The 21,702-nt window shown below is 34.5% G+C and overlaps 1 protein-coding gene across 3 annotated transcripts in view; it reads right to left on the bottom strand.

Moving 5' to 3' along the window:
* The window catches only part of LOC118191485 (receptor-type tyrosine-protein phosphatase F-like), a 103,324-nt gene that overhangs the window by 4,914 nt on the left and 76,708 nt on the right, over positions 1-21,702 (bottom strand). For 2 of the 3 annotated variants that reach the window (XM_085814559.1, XM_035362289.2), the window contains exons 16-18: positions 13,214-13,365; positions 11,445-11,580; positions 7,729-7,807 (exon numbers count right to left, since the gene is read on the bottom strand). In XM_085814559.1, the coding sequence (XP_085670685.1) occupies positions 7,729-7,807; positions 11,445-11,580; positions 13,214-13,365 (367 nt within the window). Of the gene's footprint in view, positions 1-3,355; positions 3,518-7,728; positions 7,808-11,444; positions 11,581-13,213; positions 13,366-21,702 lie in introns of all 3 variants that reach the window. The other variant, XR_015040579.1, reaches the window with a different exon arrangement.

The following is a 21,702-nucleotide window of genomic DNA, read 5'->3' on the forward strand; positions in this document are numbered from 1 at the left end:
GTTTATAATTTTTTACAAACAAACATACGAATTTTTATCTTTGCGTCGAAGAAAAAAATAATAAATAAAAGAAAGAGACTAAATTAGTACTATTTATTCTCAAGCTTTATCTCACTTGGCAAATGTTCTGTGAAAGTTTAGGAAGTTTGCATGATTTTCTATTTTTAGTTTAAATCAAAGTAAATAATTTAATGATTAATTAAGCATATTATAATTATTTGAAAGAAATGTTAGCTTAATAATTTAATATTTAACTGTCAGTATATTTGAATTACAAAGTATAACTAAAAAAGTGTCTCACAGGTACCAAACTTTAAGTATCAGATAGAAAATAAACATAAATTTAACTTTTTTTCTTTGCGATAATATTATTATTATTACCGTATTTATGCGAATCTAATGCGCCATCGAATCTAATGCGCATCCCCATTTTAAAACTTTAAATAATAAAAAAATTGTTTGTCGGCGAATGTAATGCGCATCAATGATATGAGGAATTTATTGAATCTTATTTTATACAACAATGGATTTGTATATAAACTATCAATTAATGGTATGATAATTTTATTTAAATTTAGATACCATACTTTATACAACAATGGATTTATACATAAAGTATCAGAACATAGAATTAACCTATTAGTGGGCAATTGTTATGTGAAACAATCATTGTTAATTACCACTACCGTATATACGGTACCTATCGTAAAATATGAACATGAAATAAATCGTAACATTTCTATCTAGCTAACAGTTTCTACAATTAGTGATTAATACGTCTTTATTCACTGTTTTCATCACTGGAATCCTCGCAGCTCTTTTCGTCAGACGCGGATTCATTTCTTTCCTCATCATCATCATCGTCATCCTCGGCGTTCTAGAGCACGTCATCTTCACTGCCATTCAATGAATTTGAAATGCAGCATTTCTTGAAAGATTTCACAATCTTTGGTGCTTCGATGCTTTCCCGGACAGCAGAAACTCAGTGTGAAACAATGTGCGGTGCAGCACGCTTAATTTTTCCTGTCGGGGTCAATTCACGGTTTGGCTCCCAAAAGCATTTTTCGTACTCCGCCTGAACGTACCCCTTAAAAGGTTTATTTATACTAACGTACAGGGGTTGTAACATAGACGTCATCCCTCCAGGAATTATAACAAGATCACTGCCTAGGCTGTGCATCTTCTTTTTTTACGTCGTCGGGGAGATGACCACAAAATGCGTCCAGACAAAGCATTGATGGTGGATTAGAGAGCCCACCGGGACGGCGTTTCCATACATTTCGGAGCCAATCAAGCATTAATGATTCCGTCATCCACCCCTTCTCTTAGTTTCGAATCATCTGGGAACAGCTTTTGATTCTTATGGGTTTTAGGGCATGTTTTCCATTTGAAGATTAAGAAAGGGCACCCGTCTGCTGTTATTGCTAGCATCACTGTTACGCGTTGTTTTTCATATCCCGAAGTTTTGATGATAACTTCCTCAGTCCCCTTCTCCGTAATGGTGCAGTTACGAGGCATATCAAACAAACTGACGTCTCGTCAGAGTTGCCAATTTGAAAAATTCTTTTACTTCCGAAGTGTGATGACATACCGCTGAAATGTTAGTAGTTTTCCCTCAAAATCTGCAAGAAGCTTTTCATAGCATTTGTTGTACGGCGTCTTAGAGATAAGCCCATCCGCTTCATAAATCCACCCATCCACGGCTAGCCTTAAACTCTTGTTTCGGTATTCCAAGAACTTCAGCCTCTTCTTTTGCTTTATTTCTCATGGTGTCACTAGTCACAGGTTGTCCATTCTTCCTCCTTTCACGTACAAATTCCAAAACTTTTTTTTCAATTTTAGGGTGTCTTCCTTTGCCAAGGCCAGTGAATTTCTTTCTACTAGCTTTAGTTGCAAACAGTGCCAATTTCTGTTGCCGCCACAAGCGAACATTGCTCTCAGCTACGTTGAACTCTCTCCCTGCCTTTTTATTGCCATTTTTTTAAGCACAAAGAATTACTTTATGTTTGAAAGTAGCGTCATATGACATTCTTCTCTGTTTGCCCTCCATTTCGTGACTACGTACTCTGCAGTTTCTATCCTCTATGCAATAATGTGTCAACGATAAATGTAACGGTAAATGTAGTCGAGAAATACAGTAATTCGTTGTTACGATTTAAATTTGGTTGACGCCATCAGCGAACTGCTGACGTCATCGGCGAACTCTGCACTCGAATCTAATGCGCACCCCAATTTTGAATACTACATTTGGCCAAAACCGATGCGCATTAGATTTGCGTAAATACGGTATTATTATTATTATCAACAGTGGTAATATTAATCCCGGAACTAACTTTTTGTCCTAATCACTTTTCAAATTATTGCCACCAAACGTTACTGCTACGTTTTACGTTAAAAAATGAAGTGAGATAGAATATGTATGTTATGCATCCATTTATGTTCCTCGCCCTGTGGAAAAACCACAGTACCTGGAACCATCAAATTTTGAATTCACGTAGTCTTCACTGGGATATGGACACCTTCAAGCCGGAATTTTTAATTTCGAATTTGTTTTTTGTTTACAGTGCTCGCCGCTTATTAAACTCATTAGTTAATAATCTCAGCCGCTTATTAAGTTCAAAGTTTCAGGAATTAAAACGAATATATACTAATCAATAGAAAAAGCCGTTGTTTATTAAAGCTCTTTTCAGCCGCTTGTAAAACTCAAACTGTCAAAAGCCTGATTAGTCTTTTTCGGAATAAACCGTTTGTGACTGATAAAAGCTGTTTGTAGTTCATTCGTTTAGCTTTCAGTTATGTAGTGCTTCAATAAAACTGGTTTATCAGAAATTGGTGATTTGCAAATCTCTTTGTCCGATCTAGAGCTGAGACCGACAGGATACCTTATAATTAACAAGAGCAGTACTCTAGAGACATTGGAAACAAACTCTTTGATTATAAATGAATGTTTCCAGGACTAAAAAATGAGTAGTGCTTAAGTGAATACTGGTTCCCTTTCTCGAACACCAGCTAATAGAAGATGGACGTGCATGCATACATTAAGTTTGTACGGTGTTCCCATAAAACATCATGGAATGCTTGCTTGCATTATTACACATGATCAGTCTTTGATTCGAAAAGATGAGTGGTTGTTATAGATTAAAGAAAAAAGAAAATTATTGATTATGCCTGTAATAACTATGAAGTGACAGATCGACTTGACAGACAAAGGCGCAATCTTTCTGCTGGCAAGAAACGGGAATTTTGGATTTATGAAACATATTTTATTTGCTGTGTCCGTGACTTGTGATATGTCGAAAATGCCTAAATGAAAAATTGAAAGAAAAGGCTAAATATCTGAAAGAATACTACCCACACAAAATTTCCAACACAAATGGAACTGTAAAAGATGCCATCAGTGAGGGTACCACACATTCCACATACAATATTTTGTACAACTAACAGCATCTTAATCACACAGCTCAATATTTGTCTTCATGCTTGCTAGCCTCCGTTGGCGATGTACTGCATTAAGCAACTGCATTGTAAGAGAAAAACGTTTTAATCAAACCTGATGACACACTGAAATCATCTAGTTAATTTAGTTTCAAATTTATTTCCTTGTCAACCGTATTTAATAATTATTTTATAATCACAGTGAGCTAGCAAAATAAATATAATTTGTGAAACATTAAATAAGTCAGATAAAGTGTGATATTGCGCGATAAATAATATAATATAAAATGGAAGCATTACTCGTACTTTTAAAAACAAAAGTAATTCATTTATTATGCTTTATTCTTCTAAATTAGAAACTAAGTATATTCTAAAATAGAGGTTTCTAAACCATGCGCAATAGCGAAAGAGTAAATTTTAGCATTCCTGTTTTTCGTGTTAGATTTGATTAAAAGGGAGGATTATTTCCACTTACCACGTAAAAGATTCATATAAAAAATTAATAATTAAGGAAATAAATACAGATTTTCAGGAGAGATAGATTAGGCATAGACCATGAAAATTCACATAACAGTGTATGCTCGGCAATGCGTTCAGTGTGCATTGCCGAGTGCATGCTCTGCAATAACCGTGCATGCTCGGCAATAACAGTGCATGTTCGGCAATAACAGTGCATGTTCCGCAATAACAGTGCATGCTCGGCAATGCGTTCCTGGCACGGTAGTGACGACACTAAACACAAGAAAGGAAAGACACAAACAGGGTGAGGAAACATGTTTATTATACTTAGCATAACTAAAGTGTTGAGACGACTTTGGGTGGTGTACGAAGTAGATGGCGCTATCTCATCTATGGCAACCTAGCTCATCTTTCTTCAGCAGGTATTACCACAGCTATTTCACGACGCCCACGTACCCGCTGCGATGCGTTTTACCATATGGTTTTAGCATGATGGGGGGCCTCTCCTATTACAACCTTGCTGTACGTCCCCAGCTGAATGCAACGTATCTTCAGCATTGGATCACCAGGGGGGACCGGAGACCACTGGGTGAGCAGCTGTGCCGCCATGAAGCAGGGGTGGACAGGTGCATTGGCCAGCAAGATTGCCAGACGTCACTTGCATTGACTACTTCCCCGGTTACATCCGAAAACGTCGCGGAGAAAACAACGCAAGGCGAAAAAGTCGTGGTACGAAACATCGTGGGAGAAAATAAAGCAAAGAGAAAACATCGCAGTTCTGAAACATCGTGGTACAAAATATCGTTGTCGAAAATGAAGCGGTTCAAAAATTTCGCAGTTTAAAAACATCGTCGTCGAAAATATCGTGGTAAAAAATAAAGTACCTACAAATCATCGTATAAGGATAACATCGCAGACGTGCGTTTTTCAGGATCCAATAATTGTAAATGGATATTCGCATAATGATTTGTGAGCGAAAGATAGAAAGAAGGATAATTTTAACTTTCATGTTTATTATTAACTAATAAATTAAAAAGAAAACAGAACAAGAAATTTAAACAAAACAGGGAATAATTTTCGTTATAAGAGTATCAGATTAACAAAAGAGAAGAAAATAATCTCATAATTAGCAATTTTTTATAGATAAGGTTACTTATGTTTCCTTTTCTATTCTTTTTTTTAGATTATAATTTTCATGAAAAATTACCGGTAAAACTTTATATAAAAAATGATTTATTAATGACTTTTGTTAGTTAACTATGTCAGTTTACAATTCTATTAAGTTTCATTAATTTTCTGTGCTCAAGTTTCCATTTTACTTTTTCAGCAAATGTTATTAGTTAATAAAAAATATGAAAGTAAAATTATCCTTCTTCCCATCTTGCGCTCACAAATGATTATGCGAGTATCCGTTTAAGATTATTAAAGCTTGAAAAACGGCTGTATACGATGTTATCGTCATGCGATGATTTGTAGGTGATTTATTTTTTACCACGATATTTTCGACGACGATGTTTTTAAACTGCGAAGTTATTGAACCGCTTTATTTTCGAGGACGATGTTTTGTACTAGGATGTTTTAGAACTGTGATGTTTTCTCTTTGCTTTATTTTCTCCCACGATGTTTTGTACCACGACGTTTTCGCCTTGAGTTGTTTTCTCCGCGACGTTTTCGGCGGACACCACTTCTTCTGGAAGTACGTCAAGACACTGGTGTACGAAACCCCCGTTAACAGTGCTGAGGAACTTGTAGGCATTGTGGTAGCGGTTGGGGAAGTCAGGAACACTCCTGGTATTTTTCAGAATATCAGATACCTATGCGCCGGAAATGTGAGACCTGCATCACTTTCGCGGTTGTAATTTCGAATATCTTCTCTGATGACGATTTTATCTATTTTTGGTTCCTATTTCTTGATTTCTGCTGTATTAAGCATAATAAAAAATGTTTCTCAACCCTGTTCCTGTCCTTCCTTTCATGTATTTTGTGTTCTCACTTCCGCACCAGGAAAACGTTTCCGACTATGCAATGTTGTGCGATTTTTTATCATCTAGGTTTGATGGGGACAGTGGACGATCAAATATTGTTTTCAATTATTGTCATAGAGTTATGAAACTTTGTATGCATGTATATTTTACTATAATTATATCAAATATCTTTGAAAAAAATGTCTAGATCATTGCAATTTAATTATTTTCAAATTTCTTTTGAATTTTTAAAATTTTTTCAAAATGCTCCACGCGACTTAATTTTTTCTGTTTCTTGTTATTTTTGCTTTATTTTTATTGAAAATGCATTGCAAACGTAACTTAGTATCAATTATTGAATTGCAGAAAACGTTAGTTTTTAATTAATATTTCTTTCACGTATACCTGAATTTGGACAAAATTTCCCACTTTAATTGGACTTTTATCCCCTTAATGAATTCGCATTCAAAAATGCATATTAAGTTTTGATACATGTATAAATGGGAAACTAAATTACAAATTTCAGTCATTTTGAACATAAAATAAAGCGCATGGAGCATTTTGAAGATGTAATAATCGCGAATATTTCATTATGAGAAAAATACATTTTAAGAATATTTTTACGCTTACCTATAATATTTACTTCTCAGTATGTCCTAATATATGATTTTATTCAATATAAAATATTTTAACATTGTTTTACTTAGGCATAAATAATGTTTCTACTAATAAAATCGTGGAATGGTAAGAAATAATATTATTTTAGAAATTTTCTCGAGCACTTTCAGTAAATTCAACCAAATACTTTTTCTTTAAACTAAGAATTACTTTAAAAAGTCCTGCACCATATGTTTCCCCTTCCTTATTTACATTTTCATTATGTTTACCTACCTTACATAGTTTTTTTGGTAATTCTTTTCTTGTATCCAGTCGAACCCCTCTTTTTACCTTGATGTTTACGACGTTTATCTTGCCTCTGTCCAATAGATATTGAACATGAATTTATATCTTTCTGTTCCATACCTAAAGTATTTAAACGCTTAAAATTGAAGTCACTAATTGCTGTGATAACAACTATTTCGAGTCTGTTTTCAATACAATTGTTTCCTTCGGGCAGTCTTCCAAATGGCGCTATGTGAACTCTCGTTAATGTTTTGTATTTTTCCAGATATGGATCATGCTAAAAGCTGATTACTGGCTAGTCATTAATACATCGGCAGTATTTTGGATAAAACATTTACTGTTGATCTGTTTTTCATCATTCAATGAGATTTAGGTTTCATATTTTTAGCAATGCTACACTTAAAAAAAATATGATATGACATCTGTTGGGTATTTATGTCTGGGTAACTCATCCGTGAAACAAACTTGCATATATTGCAGTCTTCATAATCTTACACATTTATATCTTACTAAAAGTAAAAAATATTGTCGCGGAAATTAAAATAATGTTTTTCAAATGTTTGTTTACCTTTTTATTGACATTTAAATGTCACATAAAAAGGTAAACAAGCGTATGCAAACGCTTATAACATCTTTAAAAATAATTTTACATACAAGCGGTTTTTTGTGGACGATAGAGTTAAAACCGAAGAATATTACCATATGAAATTATTATTTCCCAATTTTTTGTCGATTTTTTCTAAAATCATCGTCCACTGTCTCCTTATCTCTTCTGAATTTTGTAACCGCTACGCTGAAAATAACTGAAATCATAAGTCAAAAGTTATAGCGCTGGGAAAAGATGTTATGAAAGCTGTTTAAAAGGATACATTTGATATTTTAATATTGAAATTTTAAGTATGCTGTTTTCTGTTGAAAGAATTTGCGTTTATGTGAATTCGCAAGCGAAGAGTTATAGATGTCTTACTTTCGTACACATCCTCCTGTGGTTGAATCATACCCTGAATGAGTTGCTGGATGCAGGAATGTATGAATATATACTGGTCCTGTAACATGCAAATATTTTTAGCATATTATTTTATGAATACCTTTTAAATATATAAAAATACATTATAGAATTACTCTAATTATTTTAAGAAGATTTACACACACATTCACATGTTTATTCCCTTTCACTGAAAGCAAAGAAAAAATGTTGAGATGTTATACATTATTATATGAATTCCGGATAAGCTTATTTTTTCGCATTTGTCATTATGATACATACCTAATGCGTATCAAAGCTTCAGAGCTAAAAGTCATCAAAAAGAAAAAGAAATCGAAACGCTTTGTTATTATTTAACTTGCTATATACATTTCCTTACTTTTCTTGGCATATTAAACGAGCCTTTGGTTGCCTTCGCAGAAATAAGTTGTTGGGATAATTCTAAGATAACTCTTACATTTCTGATATGCTTTCAAAATGATGGCCTTTTACAGAGAATTTTTCATTTTAAAGTGTGGAAAATAGTGTTGTATGTGTGTAGCAAAAGGAAGAATTTGAAACAACTATATTTTTCTCTGCAATATATTAGTTGATAGAAGTTGCTTTCGCGAAGAAAACTCTAATTCTTTTTGTTGCTCAGTCTTTGAATTTATAAGAATGGATACGGACCACATAATACCGAACACGAGAATTCAGTTTATTCTTTCAACAAAGAGAAGATATTTTAACCCGCGGGAAGGCGCGTGATGTGTATCATACCCCAACCCTACATAAAAGTGGAATATTCCTAACTTGTGAAACTGAAATTCTGTGCTGCTTTCAGTACCTGAGTTTCTAGTTGTGGTTGACTTTCAGAACCGCTTTTTCTTTGCCTGCGTATTTCAGAAAAAGATTTATCGGTATTTTGTTGGAACTGGGGTATGACACACCCCACGCGCCTGTCCCTGTAAGTGTTTTACTGACTGGATATTTAGTTCAGAAATTTATTTCTACAGTGTAACAGTAAATATTTCTACTCGCAAGTGATTTTAAAGTACTTGACATTAAATTCTTAAAATTTTCTAACTGCATTATGGTAAAACGAATGAGTCCCTATGAACTGGAGATGCAACGCATGCGAGATTTATTTGAAATATTTGAAAGCGATGAAGATTGCATTTCGGAAACTGAAGATGAAACTAAGAATATTTTCTACAATGTTTTGGTTTCAAAAAAGATAAAACATTAATTCCTGATGTTCCTAAAAAAGGAAAAACTGTTCTTATGCTTTATATAACGATCATTATAACATTATAACATTATATAATGATCATACTATAGATGATACTATTGGAGAAAATAAAACGTTCGGAATTATATGTTTTAATAATATGACTAAAGGAGCAGTGGATATGGGGGATGAAATGTCAGCCAATTATTCAATTGCCAGAATAACGAGAAGGTGGCCAATGGTAATTTTCTTTCCTGCACTGAATGTTGCTGTAATAAATGCTTGAATTATATTACATTCAACTGTTAATCCACCAACAAGAAACAGAAGTCTGTTTTTGAAGGACTTAGAATTACAATTAATGAAAAAATGTATTGAACAAAGATCAGAGATTAATACTTTTCCAAGAAATTGACGTACTGCATGCAAAACAAAAGCAGAAGTTTCGATGAAGAATTAAAACGAATACATGAAATTAGAAACAACTAAGTATGAAAGACGTGTTAAATTTTTTGCCCTCGCGCCAAGGACAGAAGAACGTGAATGCAATGTTTAAAATGTGAAAAAATTCTGTGCCAAGAACACATGAATGTATTTCGTTCAAAGTGTGAAGAAATAAAAAAAGCATGGTGTATTAGAGATGCAAAGAAACTTAGAGGCATGATGTTTATTATTTTCATTTATCTTAATTTTAACTCTAAGATTATTTCGGAAATTAATTTTTTGAAACCCAATTATTATTCACTTATTTATAATACACGAGAACAAAAAAAAAAAAAAAGTTTTAAAACTAAATAATACTATTTTTATTGTATTTTAAATATTGGGGTATGTGATACCCCACGCGCCCGTTCTAGTAACTTTTCTTGGTGCGCCTTCCGCCGGGTTAAAGGAAAAGAATGAAGGGTTTTTTAGTAAATTTGTAGAGTGATTAGGTTATATCGATGCAGGAACGGGAAAGATGTGCAACGACATCGCCGGAATTTGAACTCTGGAGCTCCCGAATACGTGTCGAGAGTGCTTCCAGTTAAACCACAAAACCATGCGGAGATCAGAGAGAAAACATCTTATAAATTATTTTTACCAGTGTTCTTTAGTAGTTATTAGTTTGTTAATAATTATTAAATATTGTTCAGAAGTTTGGCTCGTTTGAATAAATATTTTTATTGCCATACATTATAGTATAAGATATTTTCCCCCTCCTTTCTGCATGCCTTCGTGGTATAACTGTCAGCACGCTCGACCCGTCCAAGTTCGAGTCCCAGGGAGGGAATTGCGGATTTCTTCAGTTTCTTGACATATAAAAGATGACTTCAATGACTCTACAGTGGGGTCCGAATTAATAGGCAGTGGAAGATGATTCTTCACCACCAGGATTTGGTGATTGGGTCCCCTAAACCTAAACCTCAGTTGCATCCCTATTTTCTCTCTCCTTTCTACATGCCTTCGTGGTGCAACGGTTAGCACACTTGTCGCGTATTCGAGAGGTCCAGGTTCGAATCCCGGCGGGGCACTGCACATTATTCAAGTTTCCTGCTTTCAAAAATCCTAATGTCTCTATAATAGGATTATTAAATTGGTGTCTTCCTTTTTCCGCGGTTGTCAGAAACGTTCTTGTTTCCGCGAAATCATCAATCTTCATTAAACCCCTTCCCAAAGGGGTTACATAGTGGGCGCCGAGTGAGCCTTGGCCTCTACGGAAAAGGCAAAAAATTTTTAGATTTAAAAATAACTTTTAAAAGAAATAATTAAAAAATATTTACGATCTCAGATCTTTGTATGAATGAAGCTGATACTATACTTAAAACGACAGAAACTGAGTTCCTCAAATTCCTCGATGATTTTGGCAATGAACTAAAATATTGTTTCCTAAAGTAAAAAACAATATTCTTCCAAAATTCTGCATAAAGGTGAGTTATAATAAATCGTTCAGAATAAATATCCGTTATAAACCGACGTTCCTTCTTCTAAAACGACGACTTGATTAAAAAGCTGGAAAAAGTCAATCTTTGGTCTTGATTGCGCTTTTCCAGCTTTTAATTCTTTCAGTTATGCAAATCCAATGAAGTATATTTTCCTTATTTTTATTCCGAATTCGATACTGGTAACCTTTATGAAGAGTTAAAGGTTGCAGCAGAATTACAAGTAGAATGAAGCTAAGGATTTCGAGAGGGGCCTAAACTCAGATACATCTTCAGTCTATAAACAAAGGTATCTTTAGATTGCAGTCAAAATGCTTTGAACAATATGAAAGATAGAAACGACCCGAAATGCGAAATCATTATTTGATATGTAGATATATACATTGCTTGACCTTGACTAGCCTATTTGATAAATTAAAGACAAAAAAAAAAAAAAAAAAAAAAAAAAAAAAAAATAGCACAATAAACAAGTTTTCCAGTAAAAAAAGGGCCATCAAATGTTGCTGCATAAAATGCAACATAGTTTCATTTCAACAGTTGCATTTAAATGTAGAAATGAATATTACCTCTGTTTGTACCATATTTGTTCGGTATTTTCTCATTTCGAGGATTGTTCCGTAGACATCTATGTCCTGGCTGTGCTGCAGATGCTGTGCGATGCGATCAACAGCAATGTACGTCCCTGTGCGGCCTACACCGGCACTGACAATGAAAGCAAAAGGAATGAACTTTAATAAATTATCAGTAATAGTGTAGTATATTGAATTAAAAACTGCAGAATAGTGAACCTAAAATTTAATTTAAGGAAAAAAAGTACAGTGGAAATTTATTCGTTTCCTTGTTATCATCAGCATTTACTAAAAGATGTAATTTTCCACTATCATTATTCACTGTTAATGAAAATGGATTTATTTTTGGTTTTGGCAGCTCTTCATCAAAATTACAAATCATCAGCAGTTTTAATCAACTGGCCAATGGTATATATCTTTATATATATAAGCGGCTTAAGTGCTTGTCGCCGATAGTTTATTGTTGCCACTCGAAAAAATGAGCGCGGAAATTAACGTTTCCGCAGTTTTTAATTAATATCTCGGCCGATTAAAGTCGTTCGAAGATGAAAACGGTATCGATGGATTCGGAGAATTTTTTGGAATCCGAGGATACGCGTCTGGAATTTCAACTCGGTGCCGTTCCGTAGATATTCGAAAAAAAAGAATTTGGCACGTAGCCAAATACCTCTAATAGGGAAAACCCAAGAAAGAAAGTGGAAAATGCAGGGAAAACGTGGGAAAAAATTAGTTTTTAATTAATATCTCGGCTAATTAAAGTCCCACGAAGAAGCGAATGGTCAAAATGGCGTGCTACGGACTTGCGGAATCCAACAGTGTGCTTCGCTAAGCCAGGGAGCCAGCCATTTCGGAGGAGATAGTGTTACCTCACCCCATATATATATGCGGCTTAAGTGTCTGTTTGTCGCCGACAGTTTATTGGCTGCTTGCGTAACTGTACTAACCAATGGGGTGAAGTTGCCACGGTTGTATGGTCCTCTGCAAGGCGATCTTAAAAATGATGGAAAGGTCTACACAAGAAATGTTGTGTACAAAGAGGTCTTTGACATGTGAATTAGCATTTTATTATTTAAATCACCTTTATTGATTGAGCTAGCGGTGGCTCTTAAGATATGTACCGCCAGTGGTTTCCTTCATTGCATTCTACTTTAAGCAATTAAGCAAGTAGAAGGGGTAAACCCCGTGGGGCAGTAAGTAATGGGACGTCCTCGTCGCTTGCCCTGGGTAATTTAGTTTGAATTAGTAGACACTTTTGCACAAATCCTTTTAATTACAATTTATATTATCTAGAACAGCGGTCATTTCGTATGACCGCCGGGCTTTCTAGTTTTACATGAGAGTTTTCAAAACTGAAAAACTAAGTATATAAGATATTCTAAAATAAACTTCGTAGCAAGAATACATAAGTTTTCTCCGAAGTGTTGTTAGAGAAAAACCTGAAACCAAGTTAGAAACATAATACTAAATGAAAAGTTAAAAGGAAATTATAGTATTAGTGATAGTAATAAATTACTTTTAAATTTGATTGATTCAATTTATAGCGATCATTATGTTCAGTTTTTGCTGTTGATTCCTGAAAATACCACAATGCAATTTTTAAAATTTACGGCATTTGAACTACATTTATTTTTCTGCCAAGGCATTAAAATATTAAATGCCTTGATTATTATTTTGAAGCGAAACTTTGAATATACAAATTTATTATTTTTTTAAAATAATGCACTGCGCATAAATACTAGAAAATATTGCCTTAAAAGTCTAAATACCTGCAATGGACAAGTATAGGCCCTGGTTTGGAAGTTGGTACTCGATCCCGAATAGCTCTCACAAAGTTAAGGAAGTCATCTGGACTTCGCGGACAACCGGAAACAGGCCAGTTAACGAAATGCATCTGCACAATGTGCCTGCTGTGGGAATTCTGGAATACATGTAATATAGAGTTGTAATAGCTATAAGATGGAAATGAAATGAAAGCAAATAATGTATTTCAGTTCATTGTTTAACTTTGATAACGCAAGAAACTTAAGACAAAATAAAAACTGTTCGTCGGATGGGGTATTTGTCGTCAAGGATGTCATAAATTTATGCCTATATCTGTCACCATATTCATTATTTTGATGATGTTTCTTCTGTGCTGTTTGCTTTTTATGAGGATGTTTATATGCCTTAGAGTTAAATGTGATGATTGTCTAATGTGGAGGTCTTCCGTTTTTGGTCCTTTGAACATATAGTGTAAGCGGTTTTCTAAGTCATCTCAGAGGCAGGATAGGGAATAAGCCTGAAGAATCCAGTTATTCCTTGTTCCACTTGTATGCCGCGATTATCGTGCGAGAAAACACGACGTGTACCGACTCTTTGATGTAATGTTGATGCGACACATGACGATGGAAGCTCCGAACCAATGAGCCCTGATTGGGCGTAGAGGCGAAGGTAGACAAGAGGACGTGACCATTGTCACGTAAGAAGCAGCAGTTCTGCTGCATTTTATTTGATTGGTTCGTGAAGCCTAAAGATAGGTGTGCACTGTGAAGTGATTCAGTTGGAGAAGCTGTTAATACACTGGCATCACAATTTGGGAATGCAATTGAAAATCTATTTGCTTTTTTAAATGGCATCCAAATCTGCTACCATACTTCTATTGTTTTTTATTACAGATCTGTAGCGAGATGAATTCTAGGCCATGCTATGGTGGCGAGTATAGTAGCAATTTATTGCTGCTCTTCTTTGCATGGCTTCTTTTTCAAGTATATCTGCTCCTTCCTTTTCCTCGTATATTTCACGTCACTTTATTCATGTCATAATAATGTGCTAATTCCGAAATCTGCTGCTAAATATACGATTATTATTTTTTTTTTTTCATTACAGCACTGTATGTAATTCTTTTGACTGGGAATAAAAATGCCAAATTAAAAAGAAAAATGTATACAGCATCGTAACAGTGACATATATATGTGCATAAATAAATGTGTAGGACGGAAGGGATAGATTGTAGGTAGGAAGGTATAGTAAGTGTAGAGGGCCACTAATATTTACCATAAGTTTGTCTTAATCTCATTCACTACAAATACAGACGACTAACATCCTTTCAAAAACCAGATGATAACATATTCATGAAGTATTTAGTGTCATAAAATTTAGTCATAAAAATGCCTAATGATCTTGGCCTCTAGAATCTAGGATATCCATAATTTTTGCATTTTGTTTATTAAATGTTTGTTATTTATTTCCGACCTCAGAAAAGGTAAAAGTTGCCGCTCTAAGCAAGGATTTTTTAGACGTAATGAATTTATTAACGGACACGAAAAAATATAGTGTCCTGTTTCGCCCCATGCTTAACATATATAAGAAACTGTAGATGATACATTCCTCCATCACTGGAGGTGGCCTCTTTCCCAGTAAGTGGGAAAGGGGCCATCTCCAGGAATGAACCATGGGATTTATTTGGCAGTGTGTGGAAGAGAAGAGCCTATTTTTGGTAATTGGTGGTATACTCTGTAACAATAATTGTTTTCGATGACGGAAGATGTTGATGCAGGATGATGATGCGACGGGGTACAAAGACGTTAGAAGGCTTCGTGGGTGAATTAAAATTTATTTATTTTTTACAATCACATTCTTAAGATTAAAATATACAGCTTAAAGGGCGCGATCTGAGTTCCAGTTCTTGATCTTATTCGTGTCTTTTTTACATTGTGATAAGGTGGCATAAAGGTTCTTTGTCTAGGATGAGATTTCAGAGTGCAATAATTTTCATATAAGTGGTGAAATCCTGTGACTTTGTTAACGATTCTGGTTGCAGCCTCGAAGGTCGCTCCAGCGGACAAAGAGATAAAAGAAGTCTTTTCATCAGGGTCAGGAGATGGTCACTTTGTTAGGTATGAGTAAAAGAATCTTTTCCCTCCCTGAGAAGAGGAAAAGACCTCTGTTTAGAGCTATGGGCATGGTGCCCTGCTAAGAGCGATCATTCCTCGTGTATAATGCGTTAGAGCATTTTTCCAGTAACAAAGTTCTGAAATTACGGGACTAAATGTATCCAAGTTCCATATTGTCAAGATATGCAACTGTTAAGGTTTTCATCTTATTAAAATCCATGTTATTGTTAAAACTTGAGTTTGAAGTTCATTCCAACCGTGTCACAATCCAGGGTTTGTGCAGCGGTTTTGGGCACTACACCACAGCATCTTTAAAACAATTGTATTTTATGGAAGAAAGGTAAGCAATGGCATATTAAACAGAGCACCAAGAGAATATATATTGTGTATTCTAATTAGAAGTTTGGGTTAACACTGATTCAGTTTTCTCTCGCCTTCATTTTGATTGTTGGTTACAGCGTTTTGAAAAGACGCAGTTTACGAAGTTTAGAGAAATTTATTTTAAGCGGGTTACTGTTTTCAGGATAGAAAGGAAAAATAATAAAATTAAAAAGAAGAGTTAAAGGGCTATTTAAAATTAAAATTATTATATATCCATGTAAAATATAAAAAATACGATGGCTTTGCTCTACGCGAACAGGCAACGTCTAATTAACTTTCCGCAATTTCAGGATCTTTTCCTAGACCAGTCTTTCGAGAACATTCTGGCATGTTATGTAACCGCTACTATAACTGCAGAGTTCGCGCCATTTTTAGTCAGATTGCTTTTCTCCTCTCTGCTGCTATCAGGCCCTTGCTGCCACTTTTCCCATCTGCCTCCTTTGTTCGAACAGTATGGCGCAGTAAATTTAAAGATAATCCTATTTTATTTCAATTACTATTGCTTATGTAATTTTGGAGAAGGTAATCTAAAAGAATAATCATCTGCCATTTGTGCTGAATAAAGATATGGATTCTTCTTTATCATCATTTAGATGCCAAGCTTCTTCACTCCTGTGCCCGACTGTCAAAATATGACATATATATATATATATACATTTACATTTTTGATGCTGTGTTAAGAAGAGAAGCGATAGGTAGCAGTCTAGTCGCACCGATATTTTATTTTCCTGTTGTGTTATTTAATGCAGTAGTTTCTCATTTATTTCTAATTTGCCAAATAGAACGTACGGTAATACGTACGGTAATTAAAAATATAAAGGCAGGTAGAGCATGTAAGTTCCTCAAATACATAAATAACACACGTGTGCAATTTTGGTTTAATTTTAATTGCAGACATTTATTTTCTGTTTAGAGCAGCTAAGAGTTTTTTGCATAAGACGATGAGATCTTACTATGAACCTTCTCTTTAAATACTTTACAGTTTCATTGGTATGAAAGTTGTACTACATACACTATTTACACTGGTGACCGGAAAAATGCCCAAAGGAAAACGCCCACAGGAAAAATGCTCACAGGTATAAATGTTCACAGGAAAAAAGCCCACACAGAAATATGCCCACATAGGAAAAAGCTCACATGAAAAAATGCTTATGAAAGCTTTCGTAATAATTTGTTGTTTTAGGAGATTTTTCGAAGGCTGCTTCATAATGATTCCATACTTCGATTGGAAACTGTGGTCTTCTGGAACTTTTTTGGCTCCAAACTTAAATAACTACATTTAAACATCAATTCCTATAGATACAGATCAAAAGTATGCAAAAATAGAGTAAATAAAAAACAAAAATAAACTATTGGGGGGAAAACAAAATGTCTTACAGGGAACAGTGGTATAAAATTTTACTATAATTTTTCATTCTTTTATATACCGCCCCTGAAAAGGTTAATATGAGCATTTGTCCAATAATTTTTCAAATGATCAAATAATTTTTCTTTAAAAAATTCAAGTAGATATAAGATGTTTAAACCGAGTAATTATTGATTGATTAATGTAAGGATATTTCTACGTATTTATTTATCAGTGGGCTTATTTCCGTGTGAACATATATCTATGTCAGCTTTTTTCCGTGTGAGCATATAAGTGAGCATTTTTTCCATGTGAGTATTTTTCTACGTGGGCATATTTCTGTGTGGGCTTTTTTCCTGTGAGCATTTATACCTATGAGCATTATTCCTGTGAGCTTTTTTTCTGTGAGTTTTTTTTTCCTAGAACCGTACTATAATTACACACTACATACACTATAATTTTGAGATCTTTTAATCAGTTATTTTAAGCTTTTCGATTTTATTTTAGTGCTTCATTTCAACCCTCAGAATATGATGCAAATTAATAGAGCATTATAAAGATGTATCAAACGTTGAAAAAGGATTAAAAAAAAGAAAAAGGTAGGAGATTAAAAAATTTTTAAGAAATACCGTTTCTTAAATTCTTGGACACATACCTCGCTGCGCCAGTTTAAACACAGCCTATCAGTTTGATAAATAAGATCCGAATTTCTTCTGCTGAAAGGTTTTACGAATCATGAAAGCTTTTACCCGACGCCTCTTTACTTACTTAAAATAAGACTACTCATTTTGAATTAAACTATGTTTCAGACTTTTATTAAGTAGTTGATCTACCATGTGATGTGATGTTTCTTCACTTTTAAAGAAAATCTCAGATAAAAAATTTTGTTTGATTTTTTTCTTTATTATCTTACTTTCAGTTAAACTACGGTATCAGTTGAAATTTTTATAGTGACCCTAAGAATAGTGACCCTAAGAATCTAGAAAAGAATAAATAATAAATAGCTTAAATTTTGATTCACAGTAGGTTAGACCTCTATGACGTCTCTCGTAGTATTCTGTCACTGCAAACTGAGATAAGTATAAAACAGCAGAAATATTTTACGCCGTACACTTCCTGTTTCCTAATAATACCTTCTCTACAACTACATAGTGGATTGATTCACTCTTAGATAGGGACTCCATATTTTAGCTTTATTTTATTTGTGCAATAATGTGCCTAAGTCATGATATCTGCGTTTGCTTTTGTGAAGCATTTGCGATCAGTGATAAGTAACCAAGCGTAGAAAAAGATTCTATATTTATGACACTTTCCTTTTACATTACTTCAAGTATATAGTTTTGTCTGATATGAAGTTTTAAATTTAACACGCATTTCACAGTCGTTTTTCCCTTCTTCAGTTATGCAGCTATTTTTTGACATTGCTTGATTTTTATTTTGCTCTAAATTATATTCTTTAGTTTTATGGAATATAACTAACTAATATTATGCAATTTATATGTAAGATAAAAATATATAAAAGATAAATTATAATTTAAATTAGCAATAGCTGTTAATTAAACTTATTACTTAAATTATTTTCCCTCCCTATTCTAAAAAGAATAATCTCTTTCTGCACTGCATTTTTATTTCGACACTAATGCATGTCACATGACCCTTACATAACACTGACGATGTAAATGGAACTAAAACTCTAGATAGCCAATAATAATTTTACAGCAGTCATCCAATCAAAATGTACTGATAACCAACCTGTTGGGAAATTTGAATTGCTCCTTTGCGGCTCGCCGAGCCGAAAAAGTTTAAAGCAGGGGTTTTCAACTTTTTGACTAACGCGTGACATCTAAGCAAAAATTGAAAATGTCTAGTACCACTACTATTACAAAAGGGCCGACTCTTTAGCTAAAGAAGGCACAAGTCACCCCTTCATCGACTCAGAGATACGACTTTCCATAGTCGCTGCCAAACACAAGATCTTCTGCGCTTTCATGTCCATCTGGCAAGCCCGTTGGGACGACTCAGAGAAAACACCGGTCGACACACCTACTCCATCTTTCCCGTGGTTTCCACCAAAAGGCTCAAAAGAGATTTCTGTCTACAACAAGCTTTCACAAATCACGGAAGATTTCCTGCGTACCTCAGCATGTTCTACCATCAAAACGTAAAATGCGCCTGCAGTGCTTCAGCTTCTTCAGCAGACGTTTCACATTACATCCACGACTGTCCACTCACTTCTCTCATCAGAGCCTTCCTTCCTCAGCTCCAGGGATCACATAGCCTCAAAGATCTTTTTCAGGATTTCTACGGACAGCGGGGCGTCAGAACTATCATAGAATATTCTAAATATATGTCTATTCTAAAAGAAACATAATCATAGCAGATAACCAGGTCTAGGCACCTGATGAAATGTAAAGGCAGCAAGCCTCTACTGATGTATATATGTAAATATCTCTAACTAAACCTTTTTGCTAATTTAGCTAACTAACCCTTTCATAAAATTTTAGCTAACTTTTTAAGCTAATTTAGCTAACTTTTTAAGCTAACTAACCCTTTTTGTTAATTTTATACTAGCATTCCCGAAACATTGTAAGTTGGATCACCCAATAAAAGTAATAACTATTGTTAAATCTGTTTATCTATAATAAGGTTGAAAAGATAAACGACCAAAATAGGTTGCTATAGCAACGATCAGAATAACATGACTGACCTGTAGTGCCCATTGAAGGATGAAGCAGGCGAAATAATAAATAAATAAATAAATAAATAGTACTACCACTACAAAGTGCTACTACCACCTCCTCTCTTGAACAAAGCTCAGGTCGCATAAATTTACGAGTGTTAGAGAAAAAACTCAATCAGGATGTTGGTGTTTTAATTTTTGAATTTAATAGTTAAAAATACTTTGCTTCCTTGCGTACCACCTATTTTCTCTTGCGGACCACCAGTGGTACGCGTACCACCGGTTGAGAGCCCCTGGGTTAAAGTATATAATCTCGCGGTAGAATACTCGCGATGTAGGTGCAGATTGTGGTGTCTTTCCAGAAATGAGGTGTGTCCTCCCGATGCGTCTTATTGACTTAATCAACAGCCGTGAATCTTTCTAGTATGGTGTAGAGATTTCAAGTCATGGAAACCTGAATTGGATTACAGATGTGGAAGACTAGATTGTAGCAGGAATCTAGCAGAGTATCCTGAATAATTTACTAAGCAACTAAGTACTTGCCTGACCAAATTAACTGTCAAGTAGACTCATGTTGTTCCAGTCAAGTACAGTCATCTGTTTGAACTGTTAAGTAGACTCAACTCATGTTGTACCAGTCAAGTACACTCATCTGTTTGAACTTTCAAATACACTCATATTGTACCAGTCAAGTACATTCATCCGTTTGAACTGTCAAGAAGACTCAACTCATGTTGTACCAGTCAAGTACACTCATCTGTTTGAACTGTCAAGTAGACTCAACTCATGTTGTATCAGTCAAGTACACTCATTTGTTATTATCAATGGTTCTACTAACGTGCCATAATCTGACATGGTATGTTCATCTGTTTTATTAAACTTCCCGAAATCACTCATTAAATCTTATGTTTTTAACTTACAGCAAGTGTATTTACTCCTTTGGTAGGAAACCATGTTTTACATTACTGCGTATCACTCTCAATAGCGGAACCAAAACTAAATCTGAATTAAGGTTTCACCCTGAACACAGTTCACTTGCTTTCTACAGACCTAAATGGACTGCTAACACTGTCCATTTAGGTCTTTGAACAATATATGTTGTATGTCTGTATATGTTGCACTGCCCCTCTTATTGAAAAGTTATCAAAAATTAAAACATTTTGAAATAGGCACAAATGATCTGCCAAGTTGTTTGTGGTCACATCAAGTTTACTGAAATAAAAATGAAGATTTAATCTGCCTCGGAACTGATCCATTTACACTTCCTGTTCATTACGTATTCAAAATTCTACATTCTACTCCACTAATATTGCTACGTCTTTTTGACTATAATGACGAAATTCCAAAATTTTTCACCTAGATCCTCCAGAAATTGTCTCTACAAAAATCATTACTTTAAATACTGCTTATCATTACATATATGAATGTACATAAAACTCTAATTATGCAGTTACTTAAATTTCTTCTTTAGTTACTCGCTTAACAGTTTGCGGCACGGTGTGCCCAGTCTGGGCACACCTAAAAATTTCCTTCTGTACGCACAGAAAAATTGAATGAAAAAGGATTTAGATGTTACTATAGGTTACCTCTGAACCTTCTTTATTTATAGCAGATGGCAGCTCAACACAAACCAGTCCATATATTTTACCCATGTTTAGTTTTTTAAGACCCTCATTTTTCAAAGAAATCTTCCAGATTTTGTTTAGCGTATAAAAGGAATTGTTTGAAAAGAAATTTGTATGTTATGGTTTTGGCTGTGTACTAATTTCCTTATTCTATATTAGTTTTAAATTTTAATTTGAAATCTTGCCTAAAATCGAACGCGAACTCGAGTGGGCACACCAAGACTCTAGGATAACTGAGAGACTGTATTCTTTGTTTCTCCGCATCTCATCGGTCAGTTCATTGACAACAGAAAGGTGGGTTCACATCTGTGTTTCGTTTCCTGTGTTTTTCTCTTTCTTCTTTTCTCTCTCT

This window comes from Stegodyphus dumicola, chromosome 4, assembly GCF_044657685.1.
Source record: "Stegodyphus dumicola isolate Sdum_Otavi_A_Nest chromosome 4, ASM4465768v1".
NCBI lineage: Eukaryota > Metazoa > Arthropoda > Arachnida > Araneae > Eresidae > Stegodyphus > Stegodyphus dumicola.